The 21,977-nt window shown below is 40.2% G+C and overlaps 1 protein-coding gene across 1 annotated transcript in view; it reads left to right on the plus strand.

The window, feature by feature from the left end:
- ABCC4 (ATP binding cassette subfamily C member 4 (PEL blood group)) overlaps positions 1 to 21,977 on the plus strand; it is a 304,207-nt gene that overhangs the window by 277,453 nt on the left and 4,777 nt on the right. Inside the window, exons 28-30 of the mRNA XM_017859218.1 lie at positions 2,491 to 2,663; positions 3,128 to 3,233; positions 12,117 to 12,251. Of these exons, the coding sequence (XP_017714707.1) occupies positions 2,491 to 2,663; positions 3,128 to 3,233; positions 12,117 to 12,251 (414 nt within the window). The remainder of the gene's footprint in view (positions 1 to 2,490; positions 2,664 to 3,127; positions 3,234 to 12,116; positions 12,252 to 21,977) is intronic.

The following is a 21,977-nucleotide window of genomic DNA, read 5'->3' on the forward strand; positions in this document are numbered from 1 at the left end:
ACCTCACTGAAGAAATAGAAGAGTAATGTCTAATATATTTTCAATTTCCCCAGTTGTCACTCTTAGTCGCTGTGTTCCACTGCCTCCGTTGTCTTTTTCTCAGTGGTGATACTTAACCATAACTTGAATGTATGATAACACTACAGAGGGCCTTCACATTCATATCATTTTTTTTAATTGAGACAGTCTCGCTCTGTTGCTCAGGCTAGAGTGCAGTGGCGCAATCTTGGCTCACTGCAACCTCCACCTCCCAGGTTCAAGCGATTCTCCTGCCTCAGCCTCCTAATGGGATTACAAGTGCCCGCCACCATGCCCAGCTAATTTTTTTTGTATTATTAATTGATATGGGGTTTCACCATGTTGGCCAGGCTGGTCTCAAACTCCTAACCTCAGGTGATCTGCCTGCCCCAGCCTCCCAAAGTGCTGGGATTACAGGCATGAGCCACAGCACTCAGCCACACGTTCATATCATTCTCATAACCATCCCTGATTCAATCATGATGACAGAGACTCAGAGGACACTGTTTTCTGGGAAATGTGTTCATTGTTCTTCACCTCACAACCCTGTTCTTCATCAAGTCAGTGTGGATAACCTCAAGGAAAGTCAAAACCCAGAAGAATGATGGAATGGCACCTTAATCGAGGGCAAGTGTGAGATTATTTCTTCAAAGTCTGGCTGCCAGTCTTAGGAAAGACCCTTTTGCACCTACCAGTATTATCAAAATCAAGTCAGAAGGAAAAGCTAATAAAAACTTTGCCAACATTTACTTTTGATCAGTTCCATCACATGGGGTATAGGTCTCTGAATATGTTTCATAAAAAGACTACTCAGTAAGTCATCTTCCTTGTAATGGAGAGGACTTGACTAAGCTGACATACTCCATCCTATAATTTTCGGGGCAACATTTTGCACCACGAGCTAAATCTTACACTTCGGATTTTGTTTAATTTCCTACTTTTCATGCTAATGCCAAATATCAATACCATATTTAATCTTAACTCAAAATTCCTGTTTCTTGGAGTTGGACTTCCATCATGAGTACGACTCAAGATCACATTCATAGAAGTGTGCTTCCATATTTAAGGTACATGACAGTGTTGCCCGTTTGCTCTTGGCTTTTTGTTGTTGGGCATTGTAGTTCTGTACACCTGCTTATTGGCCACCACATATCTATCTGCTTGCTGATCTCTTAATTGGAGGTGTATTGACTCTTCGTTCCTCTGTAGCTCTCAAATGTCACCTGAGTTTGGCTCTTATTCTATAAAATTTCTCCAAAACACATCAGTGAACTGAACCACCACCCAATGTAGTATCAGATCATCTTATAGCTATAATTTTATAAAGATACATTAATATCAACATCATCTATCCCCATCGTCTGGGGCAAGATGTTATTGTGTGCTGTTTTCCGTGAGTTTTCATTCACTGCAAAACATTTATTAGACTGAAGAAAATGCACTGACCTGCTTTGGCAGTCGGGACTTAAACTTGGGAAAGGACCAGCCCAAGAATAAGCTCCTGATTTCCTAACAAATGAGGCACAGTTTTCCATTGTTTGCATTTGTATTTTTTTTAACTTTTCCAGTTGATTAAAAAACCTTCCAAAATGATAAAGTGCCTATAAGATGATATCTTTGGAGGACCATACTTCTGGCAGTAATTTTCTTTTTACATTTTCCCTCGAGTTATACTCACTCCTCTCCAAAATGTACTTTGGGAAAATTGACTCAACCAGAAAGATCCTTTCACCTTTTCTTCAGACTCTGCATTGGGAGCATGAGCTTCATTTTTTGAGAAACTTCCCTCCTTCCCTGGAAGAGGGGTTCTTGGTGGCTGTCATGTTGGTTTTGGTAAGGAAGTTCAGGTGCTGGGGACACTGATATGATTTTTTTTTTCCACCAACTCTATCGAGGTCTAATTGACATAGCAGAAAATGCTCCCCTTAGAAGTGATTCAGTCATTTTGGTAAATTTATAGAGTTGGGCAGTCATTGCAGGAATCCGGTTTTAAAATGTCTCTGTTACCCAAAGAAATTTCCTTGTGTCCATTTACAGTTAATCCTCCAGCCCTTGGCAACCGTTATTCTTTTTGTCTCTAAATTTCTATAATCTTTTAACTAAAAGTTAAGAAGGGATTTTTTTTATCTTTCTGTATTTTACCTACAGAATCATTTTATTGATCATGCTAGGTTTTTCTTAATGAAATTGGCCCAGGCAGTGTTAACACATGGCCCTGTGCTCGCTGATGGTGATAAAGGAGCGTCTTGGGTTCCATTGTTTGTTCTCTTAAGTCAGAATATTTCAGTTTTGTGTTGACTCCACCATCTTTCTCATTGAACATTAACTAAAGGTAACTCTCAGCCTCATGTGCGTGTCCACTTAAGTTATATCTTTCAAGAGAAGGGACCTGAAGGTTCTAATGTCTATGAGGCTTGGCTACTTCCATAGCAGCTTGAATGATAGCAGTCATTCTTCTTTGTACATCTACAGGTACAACTTAAAGAAACCATTGAAGATCTTCCTAGTAAAATGGATACCGAATTAGCAGAATCAGGATCCAATTTTAGTGTCGGACAAAGACAACTGGTATGCCTTGCCAGGGCAATTCTCAGGAAAAATCAGATATTGATTATTGATGAAGCAACGGCAAATGTGGATCCAAGGTATAAAGCTGAAGTCCATGTAACCTTAAGTCCACATTTTAAGTGTGTAAATGGGAAACACGGAATGATTCTGAGAAATGTTTCTAAGTACCCTGTTTGCCCCAGAGATAACATTTTAACATGGATAACATTCATTCTGAAAAAACAGAGGAAGAAACCCAAGCGTGTTTTCCAGTGTCAGTGATGTTATTCAGTATTCCAGGAGAGCTAGATTCCTAAAATCCACTCCCAATAATCAGCTTTAAGCAATTTGGGGTAAGATATTTTCATTGTTTTATGAAAATTGTAAATTACTATATAGATTTTTTATAGAATAAGATTGTCCTAGAACATTTTAACATGCTTTTAAAACACTGAATATATGTGATCTTTTTTTAAAAAAAACTATTGTGTAGTAGAGCTTTTAAGTCTTAAGGCTACTTTTCCCATCTTTACGGAATTAAACTTAACTTCTTTGATTGCAGAACTGATGAGTTAATACAAAAGAAAATCCGGGAGAAATTTGCCCACTGCACTGTGCTAACCATTGCACACAGATTGAACACCATTATTGACAGCGACAGGATAATGGTGAGTCCTTCACCTGCGGAATTCCAGTTGCTTCCAATTATGTTCACTTTTTCAGTTTGTTCCTTGTAAAACTTGATAGAAACCCCTAGTAAGTTAATTTTCTGTTAATTTTGGCTCTCATTCCCAACAGTAATTCATATACTTAACTACACCCTCAGTGCTACTAACAATATATCCAGTGTATCTCTTTGCATATACTCATATGCAAAAATCATACGTTAAAAGTTGACCATGAAAATATTCCAAATCTAAGATTCAGCTTGTGATGCTAACTGTCGTACTACAGAGTAGTATAAAATAGAAGATCACAGTCATCGTCACTGTCACAGTTGTTTCAGCATGCTTGATCCCCTTAATGACAGATTCAGGTTTTTATATACTGCAAGGGGCTCATTGGGTAAGGTTGCAGAACTTCTCAGCTGTTGGGACATTCACAAGATGTGTGTCACAGGGGAAGAAATGAGAAGATCTATCACAAATTATTTTCATAGAGGGTCTAGCCAGAAAAACAAATGAATCCAACAGAAAGGATTTAACAGGAAATTTGTTACATAGGAATCGGAGGGCCTAGAAAATGAAGGGAAACAGTGATAATTTTAGGAAGCAAGGCCAGGCACAGTGGCTCACAGCTGTAATCTCAGCACTTTGGGAGGCCAAGGCGGGCAGATCACTTGAGGTCAGGAGTTCGAGACCAGCCTGGCCAACATAGTGAAACCCTGTCTCTACTAATAATACAAAAATTAGCTGGACGTGGTGGTGGGTGCCTGTAGCCTAAATGTATCATATAGACTTCTTGTTGGGATTTGCTGTTACAGCATTGATGCTAGCTACTCCTTTTATTATCTAATGCTTAGAAATGCTGTCAACTTAGAAGGTCTGATTAGTTAGGGAGACAGCAAGCAAGGACAGAACTTGGCAGACAAGTCAGTTGGTCACTCCTAAATCTGATCAATCAGCATCAGACCACATAAATGTCTAGTTCACAAGCCTCCCCTTGATCTATCAGCACTGTTACTATTATTGAAATATGCCCATTAGTTTATTGCTTTATATACCAATCCCTCCAGGTAGCTTTTGAGAGCCTTAATTTTTTTCTCTCTGGATTAATGTCTTTATCTAAACTCTCAACATGGTTCTACAAAACAATTTACAGTTGGCCCCTTCCTACCTTTTAGGCTTTCCTCACTCTGTTCTCTCTCTTTCTTTTGTAGTAAAAGCCACAGTCCTTTAGTTATTGTCCTTCAGTTCATCAAACGCAGCATTCACTGTTGTGGTCTTGCCCTCTCTACACCATGCACAATGGCGGCTTAGACTATGGTGTGAGCAGTGAAGATGGTGTAATGGATGGATTTGGAGTAAATAGCAAAGTAAAGCAACTGGACTGTGATGGATTGAATGTGAGATTTGAGGGAAGACAGGGGGAGTCAGTCCTGGTTTCTCTGTTTGGGACCTGACTATCTGGATGAATGGGGAAGACCTGGAAGAAATAAATTTGGAGAAGGGAAAGGCGAGTGTTCCCTTGGAGGATGTAACTGTTGAGATGACCTTACATTTCAGCATGGAACTTTCCTTCTCACTCCCAACTCCATTATTGTCTCCATCTATGGTGATCTCTCCAGTGATATTGGGAGATCTTCCATTTAGGGCTCCCTGGCCATGAGGTCATCAGTGACATCACAGGAAGTCCTACTAGGAAGTGTAAATTTAAGTAAGGAGTCTTATTACAAGCTCTGAATTCTTCGTGAGAACTATTTTCCAATTTTTCTTAACAGGCAATGGCAGGATTCAGCCTCAGGGAACCCAGGAGACATGCATTCTGTAGCTTGAGATTGGGAACTGGCTTCTATGTTCCCTTGACCCCTAGCTGAAAGCTTCTCCCATATTCTAGAGCTTCTGATCATCAGCCAGCTTTCAATTCAGGGGAACACCATAAATACCGTTCTTTCTCAGATCTTTGATTTTAGAGGTGGTTTTTTTTTTTTTTTTTCCCTTGCTTGTTTTAGAGATACCTTTCCAGAAAACATGTGTTCTGTTCTGTTATACTGAAAGCTGTGAAAACATAGAGACAAGTGAATCAGCTGCAAAGCTCAGTGCTCCAGAGGGTAGGCTCAGGGAGTGGCTGGGGAAGTGTCAGATGTTAATGAAGGACATAACCAACACTATTGTCATCGTGCAGTCATGGAATTGCAGGTGCTTAAGGTGTAATAATTACATTTTGTTGCATTGGTGAATACTTCTGCACAAAGACGGATGGATATGGTTTTGTTTACTGTAAGTAAATCAAACAAAAGGCTTGTTGGGAAACAACTGCGACCTAATTAATAGCTTTGTTTATGTGTTGACTCTCCAAAGGGATTTACCGAGTTTTGGTTCATTAAGTGCCATTAATGTGTTAAGCTTAGAATTTTATTTTATGAAGATGTTCTGTCAATTTTAACTTTATTAAACATGGTGTAGTCTTAATGACAGCTAATTTAATCTTCATTTGCTCAGTTGCCACAAAACAGTAGAGCAAGACAGACAAATTAGAAATCCTCTTTTTTCTAATACGCACCACTATCTCCACATTAAAGACAGCTTCCTCCCTGTAGTTTTTAGGATTAGCTGGTTACTTGTGACCTGTTTTCCTTTCAGCCAATAGCACAGCCTTTTCCTCCAGTCCCTGCACACCCGTCCTTACAGCACTCTGGATTCTCCCTGGTAGCGTGAGTGAACAAGGAATAAGCGAATCTGCAGTTAGAGAATTCTTCGGGAGTGAATTACAGAGAACCAAAAGCAGGACTGAGAAATTCAGATTGTAGCTCTTTTCTTTGTAGGCAGTCTTATGGGTGTATAATGTATATCTTTCTTTCTTTTTAGTAGAGTTTTCTCAGAGAAAACAAATGAGAAATCATTCTAACAGAACCAGCTGGAGAAACACAACTCAAAGCTAACTTGAGTTTTATTTAAATTCTATGTTTCATCTTCGTGGAACTTCTCTTTAAGAAACCGACAACGGCCACAATTAGAACATTTCAGAAGAGGAAAAATTACTTCTTAAAAACTATGCTGAGACATTTAATTAAAGTGTTCAGCGGGACAAAGAACTAATGTGAAGGTAGAAAGCACAAACTGGGGCTGGGCGCGGTGGCTCATGCCTGTAATCCCAGCATTTTGGGAGGTCGAGGAGGGCAGATTACCTGAGGTCAGAAGTTCGAGACCAGCCTGGCCAACATGGTGAAACCCCATCTCTACTAAAAATACAGAAAAATTAGCCCGGCATGGTGCCGTGTGCCCGTAATCCCAGCTACTCGGGAGGCCAAGGCAGGAGAATCTCTTGAACCCAGGAGGCGGAGGTTGCAGTGAGCCAAGATCACGCCACTGCACTCCAGCCTGGGCGACAGAGTGAGATCCATCTCACAAAAAAAGAAAAAAAGAAAAAACGTACTAGGAGAATAAATACACACAATTACAGAGCTTTGGGGAAGTGGCTGAGTGGGTCACTGGGACTTACCCTTCATTTTCCCCAGGTGAGAAGAATCATTTACTGTTTTAAGACCTGGGACAGGATTTTGAGGAATCTTTGCCACATGCCATAGTACCTTGTCCCAGAGAAGAGTCACAGGCACCCATTTAACAAGTGCAGAAACCAATTTCGAACATCAGATGACTCTCCGTACACCCCTTTTGTCATGGCAGCCCATAACCGACCTCTGAAATGAAAACCCTCCCAACCTCACTCTGCCTGTTGCTAAATGGGGTTTCTATGTATTGCTTGCTGCCATAGTGAAAGCTGTTCTGAGCTTTTCTTTTCCTATGATCAGGCTTTTTTATCCTTCACCCTGTCCTGCGCCTCCCCTGTTCCTGAGGTCACCCCACTATCAGCGATGGCATCCTGCCAATTAAATGGATTAAATTGTTTTGCAGTTGGTTCACTTAATTTTGATATCTAGGACAGCTACCTGGAATATCTGCAGATATGCAGGCCTGATAAACACACCTTCATTGAGCTTATGTAACTGAGGAACTGACTAATGCATTCCAGTATAATGTGTTTTTCCTTGACCTTCTGGAGAGCAGCAAGTGATTTGAGGTTTGCATTGCTGGAGAGATCCTGGGGCGGCAAGACCGACATCAATGCGCGGCTTAGTTTATAGTTTTACTTGGGTAGAGAAAAGGTGAGGACCGAGCAGGAGATTTCAGGACTGTTTTCATATAGGTATAAAAGATATGAAGATACAAATTCAAGATTATACCCCTTTTCTGTACAAAAGAAAATTCAGAGTCGCTTTATTTTGTTGTAAAAGATCCAGAATCTTTGGTCAAATCGATAAATACAGATTGAGTTCCCTAATCTGAAATCTGAAATGCTCCTAAATCTGAAACTTTTTGAGCTCTGATGTGAAGCTTGTAGGAGACCCTCATTGGGGCATTTCGGATTTTGGGTTTTCGGGTAAGTATGCTGGATCTGTAAGTATGTATAATGCAAACATTGCAAAATTCAAAAGTATCTGAAATCTGAAACACTTATGGTCCCAGGCATTTCGTAAGTATACTCAACATGTATAAAGGCCAAGCGGGTAAAGTTCTATTCTTAGCATTGTTTTCTATGTGCATCCTAACTTAGCCCTTGTAGCATTTGATTGTTCCTTATTTTCTCTTTTCCAATATTTAATCTGGAGTCAAGCCTTAGCCCTCATTCCTGCTGTGTCTCCTTTTCGCTTTTCTCTCTCTTCTCTATAGCCATCAACTTGAGGCATGTGGTCCTCCAAGGCTATAGCCTGAATCCTGGCATCCCTATACCTCCTTCCTTACCTGTTTCCCAGGGCCAGCTACATTCTTTCTCTGCTGGACCTCACTCTGTGGTCTGGGACTGCACCACTGGTCAGTCACCCAATCGTGCCCTGAATTTCACTTCCTTTGTATTTAACTTTTAGCAGTGTGCATGGGGTGCCCGCTCACACATCGTGTGCAATGCCAGGCCTTGGAGATGCAACAGTGAACCAGAGCAGTCACATAACCCTGCCCTTGAGGAAGTGATCGGTGGGCTGTCAGACCTCTTGGTGTCTGGAATGACCACTGTCCTCCCACCCCTCACCTCCACCACCATTTCTGTGTGTCCAAGTCTGTCCATTCCTCAAGGTCCAGTTTGCTATTTTCTCCTCCCTGAAGCTCCTCGTCAGAAATTTTGGCCAGTGGTGACTTCTGCTGCTGCTGAACTCCCGCTTGTTTTGCCTTTTTTCTGGCATTCCAGTCACTTGAGTGTTTTTTCCTGTCTTTATTTATTTATTTATTTATTTATTTTGAGTGTAGGCTTCCTAAAAGCAGGGGCTGGGACTTACCCATTTCTGCCTCTTCCACAGCATCTAGCATAATGACATGAATGCAGAAAGTGTGCAATAAATGTGTGCTGAATAAATTCAGGAATTCATGAAAGTTCATTTTCCTCCAATGTGTCCTGGCCAAGTGTCACTTGCTCATTATTAATCCTGAAACTTGAATGAAGTTTGTTTTCTTGGGCCATGTGTGGTGGCTCACGCCTGTAATCCCAGCACTTTGGGAAGCCAAGCTGGGAGGATTGCTTTGAGCTCAGGAGTTTAAAACCAGCATGGGCAACATGGCGAAACCCCGTCTCTACAAAAAACAAAAATTAGCCAGGCTTTGATGGCGTGCACCTCTAGTCCCAGCTACTCGGGAGGCTGAGGCTGGAGAATTGCTTGATCCCAGGAGGTGGAGGTTGCAGTGAACTGAGATCGCACCACTGTACTCCAGCCTGGGTGACAGAGTGAGACTCTATTTCAAAAAAAAAAATTGTCTTCTTTTTCTGTGAGCATATGCCAGGCACACAGTAAAAAACTGAGTCCTGGGTGTAATAGGACTCCAATTGCAGTGGAAAGTGAATAGGTGAATTTTTTATGCTTGCAGGCATATTTTTCTTAAAATATGCAAAGTTATCCAAATAAAAAGGTGTCTTAAAAAATTGACTGTTTACAGCTCTCATTGCCCATATTTTACTTCTGAAAACAAAGAGACTGAAAGTAAATAGAAATGTACCTCTGGGAACTCACTTGAAGAGGGAAGAAGACAGGTTTACACCTGGGTTCAAATTCCAGCTCTGCCGTCTCCTAATTTGTGCAGCCTAGGCTAAGTTGTTTAACTTATTTGCACTTCCATCTTTATCTCTGGCCATCAGCATCTTGATAGACTGTTTCTTGCTCATCTTTAAATCACCCATTCCTGAAACAGTACTTTGGAAATAGACATTCACTCAATATTGCATGAATGGATGGAAGGAAAGAAATTACCTTATCCATTCTATTTTGGGAGTTTGCAGTGATGATTGTAAAAGCAGAGCATGTTCAACCCATTTTATTTTCCTTTTCAAGTTCACAAACTGATATTTTAGTTATGGGGTGCTTTCATTGATTTTTATGGTAACCATACTCTTTGTTAGGTCATATTTATATGCCAAGGATGCCATGTCTCAAATCTTGCAAATCTGTAGCTACGATAATCCAGTTCATTATAAGATACTACATTTTGGGGGTCATTTTGGGTTTTTGGGGGGTTTTTTTCTTTTCTTTTCTTTTTTTTTTTTTTTTTTGAGACAGAGCCTCACTCTGTCGCCCAGGCTGGAGTGCAGTAGCACGATCTCAGCTCACTGCATCCTCCACCTCCTGGGTTCAGGTGATTCTCATGCTTCAGCCTCCCGAGTAGCTGGGACTACAGTTGCACACCACCAGGCCCAGCTAATTTTTGTATTTTTAGTAAAGATGGTTTCAAACTCTTGGCCTTAAGTGATCTGCCTGCCTTGGCCTCCCAAAGTGCTCAGATTATAGGTGGGAGCCACTGCACCTGGCCTATATTTTGTTTTAATGAGTATCAAAAAAGTATTAAAGAGGTCAGTTTTATTTTATATTTTTTAAGTGTGAAACCTTATAGAAGTTAAAATTTTAAGTTCTAATAAATTATTAAGGTTGTAGTTCTATCACCCCAAACTCAAAACTCTCCTAACAAATAAAATGCCATTGCTAAGTTGTTGATATTTATAAGGCTTAAAGTATTTTGACCAAAATGATCTTTCTGTCATTTTTATTATTAATCTAATAATAATAATGCTTTTCCTGGCTCTGCCTTTTAGATTCTGGTCAGTTTTGAGAACTCCTGGTCTCAGTGGCATTCATGTGTTTGCAGACAATGAGAGGGAATCTGGAAAGATTTACTAGTCACTCAAATGTGAATAAATTTAGTAGGAATTTGGACAAGGACCAAATAGTAGTAGGACTTTCTTTCCATTAAACATTATGTAGAGTCTTTACAGAGAACTCACTCGCTATCAACTCTGTGGGAATAATTTTTAAAAGTTTACTTGTTGCTTTTGCAGACTAAAACTTCATCATTTTAGAAAGTAATTTGATTCACTTATCTATTTAGTCTTTAGCGTTAGAGAGACCTGTATTTTTAAATTGCAGATTTTTTCCTTCATCATCAGGAGGAGTGGTTATGCTCTGTAATGCTATGCTTAAGTAAAATTACACATTTGGGGTATCTAAATTGGCATGCCAAATTATAGGACATTTTAATTATTATGTGGATGTGACAGATTCAATTATTCTTGAACTCTTTTGAGAAAGCTGCCCTTAGCAGTGATTCACAGTAGTAAACAAAAGATTAACAGGAAAATGCCCTTTATGAGGCTTAATAAATGTGTCCGATTAAATACCATGGGATGGAATTAATTGCAATGTCTACATGTAGAAAAACATCCTGTGTCCTGCTTGGAGGTTCAGCATATTCTCTTAAGATAAATTTACTCTAAATGTGGCCTAAATGAAGAACTAAGTGCCACTTAACATCAGAACTGTTTTCTTAGGTACGTCATTTGGGCCAATTGTTCAGACTCTTTCTTCCCTCTGAAACCATTAACCAAAGCCACTAATAAGTAGAAATGCAGAGTTAAGAGCCCCTTCCTCCCTCTTTCAATTTCCAGTGGACATATTAATGAGCAATAAAGCAGCTAAAAGGCAAGCAGCTAAAGAAAGCGAAAGAAGCAAAGAAAGGTGATTGGGAAAACAGATATTCCGCCCTCAGCAACGCAGATTGGGCTGCCTCATGTGTCATGTGGGCTGTGATCACAGGAGTTTGGAGCTCAATTTCTTAATCGCTTCTTTAGTCTTATCCAAAGAGAAAGTTGGATTGCTAGCGATTTCTTCTGTGCAGAGAGCAATTATGCTAAAGCTGCTTAGGTAACAGCTTTTTTGGCCAGCCTTTCTCTCTCGGAATAATAAAGTACACCCAGAGCCGATTTCAGAATGCACCTTAACCTCACCATCCAGAGTTTAGCCCCTCTTAGCAGCTGACATGTTCTAGAACCTTAAGGAAATTCCAGAAGCATTTACTTCTTTTCCAAATACTGCTTAGCATCTATGAAACTGGCTTGGCAATTAATTTACTGTCAGGTCTTTCCCATCTGTTTTTTATGACATTACCCTACCTTGTAGATAAACTGAATTTGATTTTCTTAAATCAAGAAGTTTCCCAACTCTGATCATATGTATAAATACCCTTCAATGCTGAGAGTCTGAGAGTTAAAAGCACTAAGTAATGATAAGAACCCAAAATGCCTTTGGCAGAATATAAAATGCCACAGGACTGCTGAGTGCCCAGAATAATAGTCTAGAACTTTCATTTTCTTCCTTTCCTATAACATTATAGTAATAAAAGGTCAGGTTAGGCCTTTCTTTGCTTCGTAAAACAGGGTAATCAAACCATTTAAACACCATCCAGGCCTACCACCCAAACAGATTCTCTCCCTCTCCTGCCCCTTTCCGAAATATTGTCTCTGTTATAATATGTTACTGCAAAACATCGTATTTCAATGGGTTTCTTTCTGCTGATTAACAGGTTTTAGATTCAGGAAGACTGAAAGAATATGATGAGCCATATGTTTTGCTACAAAATAAAGAGAGCCTATTTTACAAGATGGTGCAACAACTGGGCAAGGCAGAAGCCGCTGCCCTCACTGAAACAGCAAAACAGGTGAGCATGCTCCAAGGAGTTGTAATTAAAGTTTGTCTCAGCGGCTCCTTCCGCACAATTTGGCACCGTGGGTATGGTAACAAGCACTGTGTACCCTTTTCAATTATAAGCCTGCAGAGACAAAGCTTCACGACTGGGCCTTAATGGCACGTCCCGGGTTGATGTCAGGTCTGCAGAGAGTCGGCAGAAGCGGGTAGGGGTTGGGGGGTCGAATGTGTGCACATACATGTGCGTGCCGTGTGCCCAAGCAGAAAGGTGTTAGACCAGACTTTTTACACATTTAGACTCTATGGGTTCAGATTCTCATAGAAAAAGGCATAGAGCACATAGTACTCATGTTCTGCAGACCCATTGCATTTCATTCTTATTGATAGGCAAATGCTGTTGAGGTACATACAGGAGATTTAAGAGTTTGAGCAAAAAGTGTGGGCTATTGTTTATTGTTGTAGAATGATCTACCTAGAAAATGTTCTACTTAGACCTACCTAGATTGCTTTTGGTTTCTAGTTTCTGTTTTATATTATTATTATTATTATTTTGAGGCGGAGTCTTGCTCTGTCACCCAGGCTGGAGTGCAGTGGCACGATCTCGGCTCACTGCAAGCTCCGCCTCATGGGTTCATGCCATTCTCCTGCCTCAGCCACCCGAGTAGCTGGGACTACAGGCGCCTGCCACCTCGTCCGTCTGGCTAACTTTTTGTATTTTTTAGTAGAGATGGGATCTCACCGTGTTAGCCAGGATGGTCTCGATCTCCTGACCTTGTGATCTGCCTGCCTCGGCCTCCCAAAGTGCTGGGATTACAGGCGTGAGCTACCACGCCCGGCCAAGTTTCTGTTTTATTATTTGTAAAGAAAACTCCTACATAATACTCTCACTGTTGCCCTGGGTTTCCCCCTCATTCTTCGTTGTTTAGAATTAGGCCCATTTAGCCCATATGCTTCCTCCACCTTCTATAAGATGCAATTGCCAGGCCAGGTGTGGTGATTCATGCCTGTAATCCCAGCACTTTGGGAGGCCGAGGCAGGCAGATCACCTGAGGTCGGGAGTTCGAGACCAGCCTGACCAACATGGAGAAATCCTGTCTCTACTAAAAATACAAAAATTAGCCAGGAGTGGTAGCGAATGCCTGTAACCCCAGCTACTCAGGAGGCTGAGGCAGAAAAATCGTTTGAACCCAGAAGGCGGAGGTTGCGGTGAGCCAAGATCATGCCACTGCACTCCAGCCTGGGCAATAAGAGCAAAACTCCGTCTCCAAAAAAAAGAAAAACCAATATGTTATTGCCATGAGGACAAATCAAGAATTTATGATATATTACAATTATAGCCTGAATAATCCTTGAAGTATGTTTCGAAGGCTTTAAAGACACGCAGGCTACATGATCTCTTTCCAACAATGGTGATGTGGAAGTATCTCATTCTACAGATGTGATAACCGCAGTTTGATTTAAGGGACTTAGCCAGATGTCACGTGGTCACCTGTAATTCTTTCTTAAAATTCTGTGAGGTAAGAGTTGTATTGATGGAGGGAGGGAAGGAACATCCGATGTTCTTGGCTTAGGGTGGAATGAGACTTCTAGCAGTACATGGTGAGGCTCCCATCAAAACTGTTCATCTGTAGGCATTATAATGTGGGTGTGATTTTCCTTCTTCATTGTTTTCTATATTTTTCAGGTTTTCAACACTGTAGGTAGAATAAAGTTCCTTGTTTGTATGTAATATTTTAAATATCTATTACAAACAACAGAATAAGAAAATAGGGGCCAACATGGTGAAACTGCATGTCTACTAAAAATAAAAAAATCAGCTGGGTGTGGTGGTGCACGCCTGTAATCCCAGCTACTTGGGAGGCTGAGGCAGGAGAATCACTTGAACCCGGGAGGTGGAGGTTACAGTGAGCCAAGATCGTGCCACTACACTCCAGCTTCGGCGACAGAGTGAGACACCGTCTCAAAAAAAAAAAAAAAAAAGCCAGTCATGGTGTCTCACACCTGTAACCCCAGCACTTTGTTTGGGAAGCCAAGGCGGGTGGATCACAAGGTCAAGAGATAAAGACCATCCTGGCCAACATGGTAAACCCCATCTCTACTAAAAATACAAAAATTAGCTGGGCCTGGTGGTGCACATCTGTAGTCCCAGCTACTCAGGAGGCTGAGGCAAGAGAACTGCTTGAACCTGGGAGGCGGAGGTTGCAGTGAGCCGAGATCGTGCCACTGCACTCCAGCCTGGCAACAGAGCGAAACTCGGTCTCAAAAAAAAGAAAGAAAGAAAGAAAGAAAGAAAAAGAAAATATGTTCCCATATCTAACGGTATTTCTGTATTAAAGATTTATCCAAGTAAAACCTAGGTTGCCTTCAGTTCCTATTTCATCTCATTCTCCAAAGAAGTGAGGAAATGTCCTTTCCACTGTCTGTAGGACATTTCTTTGAATCCTGCATTCATGCTCAAAACGGTTCTGTAAATGCCTTTGTGTGCACAGTATTACGCTGGGCACTAACCAATACGTTAAATATGCCCCTAGTCATTGACAATATAAACCAAAGAATAGAGCAGAGCAGAGATTTGATTGATGTGCTGAGCCCTGATGACAATGATGATGATGATGATGATGATGATGATGATGATGATGATATGTGGCAGACAGGCACTGTGCACTTCTCATTATGCCTGTTTAAGGGGCTGAGACATAGAGAGGGAAGGAAATTGCCTACGATCTCGCAGCTAGCAGAATGATAGGCAGAGTCCACATTCAAGCCTGGCTTTAGGGTCGACAAAACTGTGTTCTGAACTTTCGTAAGAATCACATTGTGTATGAATAAGGGGGAAGCTGTACTTGGAGCCCTGTATTTCTTTTATACCTGAAATTTACGGAATACTTTTATCTTCTAGAGTGTCTCCCAGCCAAAGCTTCCCTCATAAAACCCGATCAATCATTTGGGATTCCCTGTATAATCTAGTCACAAAAGAGCCAGGAACCTCCAAAACCCTTTTTGTTCTTTGGTACCTTAGGCGTTTCACATCAAAGAGATGTGTCCCTATCTATATATCAAAATACCCATTTAAAAAATATGTTATGTATTATCAAGACATGGAGTAATAAGAAATAGGTCATAGAATTTTAGCATGTTCCAACTAACATAAGATAATACAGTTCACCTTTGTTTTACAGATGAGGAAACTAAGGCCCCAAGAAGTTAGTGGGCCCAGACTAATTTCTAGCAGAGACAGAATTAGGAATCTTTTTTTAAATCAATGTTTAATGCAAGCATAACATACATGTAGAAAGGGACATTGGTCACAGAATTTGAAATCTCGATTACTGGTCCACTAATCTTCCATCTAATTCAACAATATTAATGATAACTTACATTCGTGTAGTTTTTATAATTTATTTTACATTGTTTACATAGTTTTTGCATGTATGATTCTACTTAATCCTCACAGCAGTCTGTAAGTCTTACTGTATTGACGAGGATGTTGGGTCATGAGTTTTCATGTGGACACAGAGCTGGTCCGTGGAGAACAGAAGGCAGAAGGCCGATGTGTCCCCCTAGGTCGTGTTCTGTGTCAAGCCTGAAAGTGCTGCTCCTTGTCTCATTTGGTATCCAAGATGCAGCTAGTCGCCCAAATTCACACAGTGGCAGAATTTCCTTCCTGGATTTTAGTCCTGCCTAACCGCTGGCTCAGGTCAGCTCTACAGAAAGACATAAGGAAATACACAGCTTGATTCTCATCCAAGTTGAATATCTTCTTGACATTTCTGCATACACTTAGTCCTCTTAGGAGAACAAGCTGTCAGAGTGTCAGCCTTTTAAATGTGCAAGCATCAAATATCCATGCATCATTCACAACTGTAACACCACGAGGATTAGTCTAAATCAACAAGCTTTTCGCTTTCACAGATTAGAATTCATTTGTTGGAAAGAAAGCTCAACATCTGGGAAAAGGTACTTCCAAGTCACGTATTCTTGACCACGTAGTTGCTTTCCTGAAAATGCTGGTGCAAGCAAAGCTGAGTCTCTCTTTTGACTGACCTTTGCAGATGACTCAAAGTATTTTAATATTTTAAATTAAAATTACATTTTAAATTACATATTAAATTACAATTACATGATTACATTTCAGGGTGCTGAAGGATGCACTGGTTTGCTCAGGCTGCCATAGCAAAGTAGCACAGACTAGGTGGCTTAACCCACAGCAGTTTATGTTCTTATACTTCTGTGCTAGAGTCTGAGATCAGGGTGTCAGCAGGGCGGCTTTCCTCTGAGGCCTCTCTCCTTGGCTTGCAGATGGCTGTGTGTTCACAGGGTCTTTTCTCTGTGTATGCCTGTGTCCTAATCACCTCTTTCTGTAAGGACACCAGTCATATTGGATCAGGGCCCACCCTAAAGACCTCATTTTAACTTAATTACACCTTTAAAGACTTTCTTCAAATACAGTTACATTCTGATGTACTTGGGGGTTAGGACTTCAACATAGGAATTTAGGGGGATGCAAATCAGCTCATAACACAGGGTAAATGTCAATCATTGTCTTCCCTGATGAAGCAGACTGAATTTGAGGTTCCCAGTGAGTAACAGAGGTACCATTTTATCCACCCATGAAATCCCCAGATACAACTCAAAAGTTATGAAATCCTGGCCAGGCATGGTGGTTCACACCTGTAATCCCAGCACTTTGGGAAGTTGAAGTGGGTATATCACTTGAAGTCAGGAGTTCAAGACTAGCCTGGTCAACATGGTGAAACGCCGTCTCTACTAAAAATTAAAAAATTAGCCAGGCATGGTGGTGCACGCTTGTAATCCCAGCTACTCGGGAGGCTGAGGCTGGAGAATCACTTGAACCCAGGAGATGGAGGTTGCAGTGAGCCTAGATTACACCACTGCACTCTAGCCTGGGCGATAGAGCGAGACTCCATCTCAGAAAAAAATATGTATGTATGTATGTATGTATGTATGTATAGATAGATACATAGATAGATATGAAATCCTGACATCCTGGATCCTAGGAGCCTGGGGCCTGTTTGAATAGGTAGAGGAGATGCTTAGCAGTCAGTGGCCTTACATAAGCCACGCAAGGCCTGTGAGCCTCAAAGGCCTCACCTGTCATGCCAGGATTGCAGTACTGCTCCAGTTTCTTCACTGTTAACATGTATTAAATGAGATAGTGTATGTTTAAGTGATTCAAAGAATTTAAGACATTTTACAAATATAAGCAAATTCTGGCTATTGATGATAAAAGCTCAGTAATTTTTTAAGACTATAGACTGAACTCTTAGCTCCCAGTAATAGTAAAAGAAGTATCCAAAGTTTTGTAGCTTTATAGACTAAATAATTACAAATTATTTTTAAGAATCAGCTTACCAAGTGATATATGCTCATGTTACAAAATTCAAAGCATTGATAGTTTTGCAAAAAACTTTAATAAGTAAAAAGTAAGTCACTCTGCCACTCCTGCCCTTCATCAGGCAGTTCCTCTGCCAGGTTTCAGGCCTGGCACCATCTTCTGCAGTTGTGTTGATGTATTCTGTACATAAACAAGCACATGTGCATATATAGCTTTTCTGGTTTTTGAGCACAAATGATAGCTATTCTTTATGTTTTTTTTACTTAATATTATATTCCATATTATATCAATACATATAGTTACCTCATTTTATTATATATGTATATTTTTTATTAGCTGTGTGTGTATATATGTGTGTGTGTGTGTGTGTGTGTGTATATATACATGTATATATATATATTTAAAGCAGTTTCACTCCTGTTGCCCAGGCTGGAGTGTAATGGTGCAATCTCAGCTCACTGCAATCTCCATCTCCTGGGTTCAAGTGATTCTCCTGCCCCAGCCTCCCAAGTAGCTGGGATTACAGGCGCCCACCACCATGCCCAGCTAATTTTTTTGTATTTTTAGTAGAGACGGGTTTTTACCATGTTGGCCAGGCTGGTCTTGAACTCCGACCTCAGGTAATCCACCCACCTTGGCCTCCCAAAGTGCTGGGATTACAAGGGTGAGCCAACAGGTGCCCGGCCAGTTACCTCATTTTTTTAATGGCTACCTAGTATTTATACTTTTTCCACTCTGTACTTTTCACTTTTCCCAATTAACTTCCAATTAAGTTGGCTATTTTTGTTTTTTTCCTGGTGAATGACTTATCAGATTTATTTACTAGTTTATATTCTGTTTTCCAGTTGATCAGTTCCTGCTTTTATCTTTACTGCCTTCGTTTTTTGGTTTTTCTTGTTGCTTCTTCTTGAATGCATTTGTATTCATTCTTTTTTCCTTAGTATTTTAACGCTGTGAATTTCCGTATTCTATAGGTTTTGGTATGTAGTGCTTTCATTCATAGTTTATTCTTTATTTATATATTCTGCAGTTTTGGATTTTAATTTTCTCTGGCCCAGAAATTACTGAAGAGGGAAGTTTTTAAAACTCTTTGGTGGTAGGGGTTTGTTTTTTCTGTTCATTTCTTTTCTGTTTTACTCACCAGTTCCATTTTCATTGTATGTCATCCATACCCTTTCTATCCATTTGGAATTTTCTTTGTGTCCTAGTTTTTCTGGATGTTCTTTGGGCATTGAAAAGATGATGTTATTCTGTTTAAGGTATGGAGTTTAATAAGGTTTAATTAGTTCTACTTTGTTAATTACATTTTTATTGATCCTTATTTGTATTGGTCTATTTTCTGTGACTTGGACCTAGAGGTGAATTAGTTTCATACTGTACATATTTCTCTCTGTATTACCTGTCGTTTTTGTTTTGGTAATTTTGATGCTATGGTTTTCAGTCCACAGATGTTCATAACTTGGGTTTCCACTATGAGTTTATTTCCTGCCATTTTAACATGCCTGTCTTGATTCATGTAATGGTTTTGGTCCTAAATCCACGGTGGTTCAAAACTAGATTGGGTCACATGCTTTTACTTTGTTTTCTTTGTCTGGTATATATGGGATTGTCTTTGAATAGCCAAAAGTGTGTCTCCTATATATGACGTGGTTAGGTTTTACGCTGAGATTTAATCTTAGCCTTTGTTTTTACTAGATGATTTTAGTACATTTACATTTGTTGAGATCATAAGTATGTTTTGTCTTAGTTCTGTCATGTTATGCTTTCAGTTTTTTTGTATTCATTTTTACCTTTTAATTTGTAGTAGATAATTTTTGCTTCTTTGAATATTGTTTTGTATGTGTTCCTTTTGTTTCCTCTAAATGCTGTTTCTTTATTGACTCCCCATTATAAACAATGACAATGTAAATACACTTCTCTCTCCATCCTACCCACCAAATTTTAGCTTAGTTTTTCTTCTATTTGCCTTCAAGCCTCAAATATACTTAAGCCTCTGTTATTTGACTTTTCTTTAAATGATACTTTCTCCATCTTTTAGTTAGCTAAAGTTTATCCTTTAGTACTTTTTAAACTTCAGGCTATAACCCATTAGTGGTGCTGTGAAATCAATTTGGTCCATCATGACTAGCGTGTTTTAAGATGTAAAATAGAATAGAATGGAATAGAATAGAAGAAAAATAACAATGTATCTTTCATAGTAGTGGTAATATTTTTTGAAATGCTTTTCAGTATAGAACAGATATAGATAGTGGATGTGTATCAAGTCACATCAAATGTGCATCAAATCACAGTGAAATGTGCCACCCATTACTGTGGGTGGCAGTTTAAGAAAAAAAAAGTTGCAAAACAATGCTCTTTACCATCTTAAAGGGAAAGGTTCCTTGGAACTTAGAATCCCTGACTTATTGCATGTCTGAAATCTTTGTTACCTCTCTGATTTAAATGTGGTGGTTATACCATGGCACACATTTACCTATGTGACAAACCTGCATGTTCTGCACGTGTATCCTGGAATTTAACATAAAAATAAAAATTTTCAAAAAGTCGTAGTTACAAAATTACTGGGTCACACCTTCTTTCATTTAGTATGTTGCAACCTTTGCTCTAAGGTCTTCTCGTGTTGTCTGTTCATATGGAGATGTCTATGACCATGTTTGACATAACTCGGCCTGTTTTCTTTTTTTCTTTTCTTTTTTTATTATACTTTAAGTTCTAGGGTACATGTGCACAACGTGCAGGTTTGTTATATATGTATACTTGTGCCATGTTGGTGTGCTGCACCCATCAACTTGTCAGCACCCATTATACCTCATTTACATCAGGTATAACTCCCAATGCCATCCCTTCCCCCTTTTTTTCTTTTTTGAGACAGGGTCTTGCTCTGTCATCCAGGCTGGAGTGCAGTGGCACAATCATAGCTCACTGGAGCCTTAACCTCCCTAGCTCAAGCAATGCTCCCTTCTCAGCCTCCCTTAAAGCTGGAACTAGAGGCACATGTCACCATGCCTGGCTAATTTTTTTTCTTCCCCCATAGATACGAGGTCTCACTATGTTTCCCATGCTAGTCTTGAACTCCTGGGTTCAAGCCATCCTCCCACCTTGACCTCCCAAAGTGCTGGGATTACAGATATGTGCCACTATGCCCAGCCAGATCTTTTTTCTTGTATGCTGAAAGGGTCACTGGTTTTCCTGGGACATTATTGTGTAGTCTTTCAGACTTTTGATTCAAGTTTACTTTTGTTTCTGAAAGTTTATTTGAATTATCCTTGCATTTTTTAAATTAGATTATATTCTCTTCTTTACAAATATCTATCGTGTATACGTTTTCTGTCCCTTGTCTATTTTGTAAAGCTATTTTCTCCTTAATCCTTTGTAGTGCTTTATTAACTTTTAGTTATTTTGTTTGTTTGCTCAATCCTATCCTGTCTCATACTGTTTCTTCGGCATTGGCTAATCTTTGTGCTGCCTTCAGTAGAAATGTCATTTATTTTTTATTTTTCCTTTTTTGAGACAGAGTCTCCTTCTATTTTGCAAGCAGGAGTGCAGTGGCATGCTCTCGGCTCACTGCACCCTCCAACTCCCGGTTCAAGCAATTCTCATGCTTCAGCCTCCCAAGTAGCTGGGATTACAGGTGTGTGCCACCACAACCAGCTGATTCTTATAGTTTTAGTAGATACAAGTTTTCGTTAGGTTAGCCAGGCTGGCCTCGAACTCCTGGCCTCAAGTGATCCTCCCACCTCAGCCTCCCAAAGTGCTGGGGTTACAGGTGTGAGCCACTGCACCTGGCCCATTTCTTTGATATTTTCACTTTTCTCTTCCACTTCACTTATGACCACTGTCAACTCATATTTCAGCATCTTCTGTTGCTCTGCCATGTTTTCCTGTATTTTTGTATCTCTGTTATGCACAGCCTGATCATTCTGCTGCATTTTCTTTGAATATATTATATTCATAAACTTTATGTGCTCAACATTTGTCCTGTGTTTATCTTATTTCTTATTTGTATATTTTCCAGGCCCTGTACTACTCTTAAAATTATAATAATAATGACTATTATTCCTACTCCTCACCTGTGAATAAAACAAACTCTTCCTAGACCAGATAGTTGCAGGATAGTTGTGGCTAGGGCCTTGTTTCTGGCTAAAGGGAATTTTCTGTGCTTAATGTAGAAGTACTTTATGACCCAGAGAGGCTGTGTGTGTGTGGCAGGGAGAAGGTGGGGGGGGGTTGTGGGTGTGTATGGGTGTGTGGTGGGGGTGTGCGTGTGTGGGTGTGTGTGAGGGGGTATGGTTGTGTGTAGCGATGTGGGTGTGTGTATGGGTGTGTGGTGTGTGTGTGGGTGTGTGGTGTGGGTGTGTGGTGTGGGTGTGGTGGGGGTGTGGG

Source organism: Rhinopithecus bieti, unplaced genomic scaffold, assembly GCF_001698545.2.
Source record: "Rhinopithecus bieti isolate Rb0 unplaced genomic scaffold, ASM169854v2 scaffold_46235, whole genome shotgun sequence".
NCBI lineage: Eukaryota > Metazoa > Chordata > Mammalia > Primates > Cercopithecidae > Rhinopithecus > Rhinopithecus bieti.